The sequence below is a fragment of the Nicotiana sylvestris genome, chromosome 2, assembly GCF_000393655.2.
Source record: "Nicotiana sylvestris chromosome 2, ASM39365v2, whole genome shotgun sequence".
NCBI lineage: Eukaryota > Viridiplantae > Streptophyta > Magnoliopsida > Solanales > Solanaceae > Nicotiana > Nicotiana sylvestris.
The window spans coordinates 155,488,974-155,494,388 of record NC_091058.1 but is presented as its reverse complement, the minus strand read 5'-3'; the positions used below and the strand labels follow the sequence as shown (position 1 = coordinate 155,494,388).

Below are 5,415 nucleotides of genomic sequence, written 5' to 3'. Positions count from 1 at the left end.
TCTCCCTTTTGCATAGACCTCAGCCCACTTCAACTCATCATGCCAGTCCGGCGCCATCCTTTTTATACCTTGCCATTGTAAGAAGTGGCGAAGCCACATGGTGATAAGGGTTGTTAACTGACCACCTTTCGTCGAAAAATTGCACTGTGTACATAGGTAAAATATTGCGTTTTAGAGGTATATAACACATATTGAACACCCTTTGTCGGGAAGTTTTTTCACTTCTTTTAAATTTGAACACCATTGGAGAAATTCCCAGCGTCGCCACTCATTATAAGGTCTTATTCCAGATATGTGCAGACTAGTCACATTGAAAGGATAGATGTGCTATATTTTCAGTTTCAGTAATACATAGAGGACAGTTTTAATTTGTGGTAACACTCAACCCTATTGTATCAACCTATCCCTGGTATTCAACTTTCCATGTGCTACTAATCTCATTATGAGTACTCCCTCCAGTCCACAATAAGTGATCAATTTGCCTTTTTTATTTTGGTAAAAAATAAGTGTCTATTTATACAATCAAGAAAAAATACAATTTGTTTTCCCAAAATTATCCTTATGTACGTATCCCTAAAAAGTCTTTTACTCCTCACATTAAATTATGCTACAATATTTAATTAAGAGTAGTTTAATCTTTTACTCCTCACATTAATCCTGACATACATATTCTTAATAGAGAAGATTGTCGTTGCCTGAAACTCAGCTTCCCACATTGTCATAGGTCATTGCACTACCTATGAGGCTTGTTTTGGTGCATTATTTCAGGCTTGCTGCTCTTTTATATAGTAAGTGTAAACCTATTTTACCCACAAGGGGTCTTTTTGTTGGTACACAAATTCAACATAAGCTTGCATATGACAGCCCTATTCCAACTAGCCACATCCAAAACATTCATTTCCTGGTATTAAAATTGTTGCATAATTGAAATATATTTCACTTAGTACATGTGCATATGGAGACGTTTCAAAATTTTAACAATCAACTGAGAATTCTAAAGTTGAATTTTTGCAACATGCTCGCAGCAGCTCGAAAACTTTTCACAAGACTATTGATCACTGACTGGGAATTGAAAAAAAAAAAAAAAAATACCTTTAAGCCCTAATCATTTGCATTTATTATTATAAAATAAAGATACATTACAGAAAGAAAAAGACAACCACCGTGAAACAATATCAAACTTATGAATGCAAAATAAGCATTCTTCATACACAGACCTACTATCACTTTAGCTTTAACTGCTAAAGCTGAATTGCTTAATTTGGTGTAAACACCTAGCACGGGTAAGTATATTTACGATCCGGGACTGGCTCAAACCTTTATTAGGCTTCTTTAGAAGGGAGAAAAAACAATCTGATCATCTTGAAGGAAATGACAAATACCGGTAGTTCCAGGCTTAGCCTTAAGCACTACAAAAGGCAATCCTTTTGGGTTCCAAAGAGATGTATCTTTGTGGCATATTGATACTGCTTTGACCTTTGTTCCATCAGCACCAATCATAGATACCATAAATGTCTTGGTTATTCCTCCACCATGGCAAAAGTGCACTGCATATGCATAATTAAGTTTGTGGCATATCATGTTAACCCCATCAGCTAACTGTTGAACTTCTTCAATGGTGTATTTCTGCAACATTTGATTTTCCCCTTCTACCTCTGTTGTAAATACATGAATATTATTTGTTCCAAGCATAGACAAACTGAAATCTACCATAGACTCCAAAGAAGTTGGACACTTTCTCCTCTCTCCTTTCATCGCTGGCTCTTCACAAACTTTGACTGTTTCCTCTATTGTTTGAGCGTCCTTTGAGCTGCTATCTATTGAGAAATGGTTCAGAATTTCTGGGAGTTTTTTCGACGAGAAGGGAATCGATTCCACATATTGGCGAGGCAAAAAGGGTGCTTCATTTTTATTTTTCAAAGAGGGAAAGTTGATGACTCTTCCTTTCTCCAAATCCTTTTCTAAGAAGTAAGGTTTGTAAAGCAAATTATCTTGAAAATGACTGTTGGCATTGCTTCCTTCATTTACATGTTGGAGCTCATTCACGTTTGGGCTTTGCTTTTTGATCTCACGTATCTCATCCTCGGTAGCATCATGAAAAATCCAGGCTCCATGCTGGTGTAAACCATAGTAAACTTTTTCTTTAGTGTGAACGTCATCCTCTGCAATATAATGACAGTCATTTTTCTCTTAGAAATGAGCTCTAGAAACATTAACATGTAATATGTCCACTTGGAAACGTCATGTACTGGTCATATGAGTATAGTTAATTGAGCAATATAGACAATTCAGTTAGTTTGGCTTTTTCAAATTGGATTAAATCTATAAACTCTGATGAATAAATATGTAAAGTTGGATATATAACAGAGAGATAAAAAATGCAATGAAGTAGTAAAACTATAATGCTTTGAAAATAAAATTGCAAAGAAGTTAAATAAATATTCCAGATAATTAAACTTTTGACCATAGCTAAAGTAGCTTAAAAACACCCAATGATACAAATACAATTAAGTAACATGCATAGAGACATATTTGGAAGACAAGTCAAACGACACAAATAATGGAAGTTATAGAATTTTTGTACTTTCACTCGACATGTAAAAACAAAGAATAAGTTAACGTGTGGTCACTAAACTTTACTCATTTGACAAAAAAAAAAAAGAACCCCTTTGAATTAAGACCAACCTGATTGAGGAAGCAAATCTTTGATGACTTTGGGAATTGGAGAATGAGGCAATTTTACTTTCCAATAAACCTCCGGAGATATAGCTGCATAACATACACATGCTACAAAAGCAAGCTACATTCAACAAGAAACAATTTTCTTTATATTATTATCTAGCTCCCATGTAAACAATATGCAAAATATAATGAAGCTTTTCTATTTTCAGATACTTTGATTAATTTGTCAAGAGTATGAGCATATAAGTGAGTTGACTGAAGCATCCTACGATAATCACAAACTTTCTTGAAAACTCTTTTAAAATTGAAGAACTAACCTAAATAGTCATCCATCCAATCGATTAAATTAAAATACCCGGATAATATGTAATATTATGTATCATTCATGTATAATATGTAATATTATGTATCATTCATGTATAATATGTGTATAATCATATAATCTATGTAAACCATCCACAAAAATAAATAATAAAATTGGCCTGCTATTTGTATAAGGACCCTTAAATTTTTTAGTGCTTTTGCAAGTATAAGATGAAAACTATACAAAATTGCTGCTCACCAAAAAAATGGAGAGCGAGTAGAGTAGCTGAAACTTCATTGGAAACTTTGAATATGAGATATTGTAGAAATAGCTAAAGGACTGAAGGCACAGGCTTGGATGGAACACAGAACATAATCTTCCTCTATTTATAGGCATAGAATAATACATTACCACTTACTGAAAACGGTAATTAAATATTATTTCTCCTCCTTTAATTAGAGCAATTAATGAAGCGCTGACATCAATTATTATCCTTTGAGTTGAACCCTCTAGATATTGGACATACTATTAAATGTGGAAGGTACATCCTCTATCAATTAAGTATATCAGATAGCTTTGACAGCAAAAAAAAAGAAACAAAGTACTATTAGATATTCTTTTCTTGTCTCTATTAATGTGATGATATTAGTTTGAATAAAAATGATACTTTTATATATTTAACTATAATTTAGTTTAAGATTTTTTATTTAGCCTTAATAAAGATATTATAAAACAACACAAATATTTCTAGCTTGTTTTAGATCCAAAGATTTAAAAGTTTTTTTAAAATCCCGTTCTCAGTTACATAAATTGAGATGAATAAAGCAATTATTACTAGTGTTTGTCAGGCAAAGCCAAGTACAATTACTTGGCAAATTAGAAAATATAGTCAAAGGTGGCGGCGCCTAAGTTGCAACTTGAAATTGCTAAAATTATTGCCATAAACTCTCTTCGAGTGGCAGCATGGCTGCATGGACTATCTCTAGAATGACATTAATTATATCAATCAACTATGAAATTATAATACTCCCTCTGAAATTATAATATTCCCTCCGTTTCAATTTACGTGAACTTATTTTCTTTTTGGTCTGTGTCAAAAAGAATGATTCATTTCCTTATTTGGAAACAATTTACTTTTATGCAATGATTTATAGCCACACAAAATATATGTGTTTCATTTTACACCATAAGTTCAAAAGTTTTCTCTATTTTCTTAAACTCTGTACCCAGTTAAATGGATTCACATAAATTAAAACGGAGCGAGTATTTATTTTCAGCTTACGAATTTGGTTGTGGTCATTGGTCAGCGGTCATTTTCGTGATAGGTCCAATTGCAATCGGTATTCTCATCCTCAACTTACGAATTTGGTTGTGGTCATGCGTTGCATGCGGAATTAATTCAATTTAACAGTATCCTTTTGAGTGTGGTGGGGGTTAACAGATTTGCAGATAACTTCTGTTTGTATTCAAAATTTACTCCAAAAAACTATTGCCCGTTTGGATAGCATTTGGTTGAAACTGAAAGAATGAATATTTTGAAGTTGAAGTTATTTTTTTTTGGGTTTTCTATCCGATGTTTGGTACTCACATTGGGGCCCAACTAAATTCGGATTCTTACCGGGAAGTTCTTCATTGGGGGTAAAATGCTCCCTAACAAAGGCAACTCTATATCCAGAGACTCGAACCCGAGACCTCTGGTTAAGGATGAAAGAGTACTTACCACTCCACCACAACACTTGTTGGTAAGTTAAAAATTTAAATTTCATTTGGACATAAATTTTACTCCTATTTGGAAAAAAAATTTATTTTTTGTAAGTAAAAAAAGATTATTTCACTTAAAATTATAATCAAATCTAGTTTTCAACTTTAAGTTCTATCTTATAGAACTTAAAGCCAAGAAGGTAAGTGTATTGGAAAAAATTGTATTTAAATATAAAGGTGATGTGTCGAATACGTGTCGAAACACGTAGATTGGTTAAATGGTCAAAGAATTATAACTATCCAAGAGGCACGAGTTGCAACAGATACGAGCAAATGGCAGAGGAAGAGGCACGAGCAGGAATACAAATAACCCAGCACCCGTACCTATCTAAGTCATTTATGTCCGAGAATCAAAAGGAATGAATCTGACAATAGAAAAGAGTGCAGATACGTCATTTAATAGGCATTAAATGTGGAATACCACCCGTACCTATCTAAGTCATTTATGTCCGAGAATCAAAAGGAATGAATCTGACAATAGAAAAGAGTGCAGATACGGCATTTAATAGGCATTAAATGTGGAATACATTAGAGAATTTGTATTGAATTTAATGATTATGTAACGTAGCATTAAATGTCTTTAATTACTCATAATAGCCTCATTATGATTTGGGCAAAACGTATATCTCCAAGATATCTATAAAAGGGAAACATCTGATCATTGTGGG

At 33.2% G+C, this 5,415-nt stretch overlaps 1 protein-coding gene across 1 annotated transcript; it reads right to left on the bottom strand.

Annotated features, from left to right (window-relative positions):
• Positions 1 to 1,089: 1,089 nt before the first annotated feature.
• On the bottom strand, positions 1,090 to 3,386 carry LOC104215608 (BURP domain-containing protein 6-like). Its single transcript, XM_009765455.2, has 3 exons — positions 3,245 to 3,386; positions 2,686 to 2,800; positions 1,090 to 2,162 (listed from the first exon to the last, which is right to left on the bottom strand). Exons 1-3 carry the CDS (start codon positions 3,380 to 3,382, stop codon positions 1,333 to 1,335), a joined length of 1,083 nt encoding a protein of 360 aa, XP_009763757.2. The 5' UTR covers positions 3,383 to 3,386; the 3' UTR covers positions 1,090 to 1,332.
• Positions 3,387 to 5,415: the final 2,029 nt, after the last annotated feature.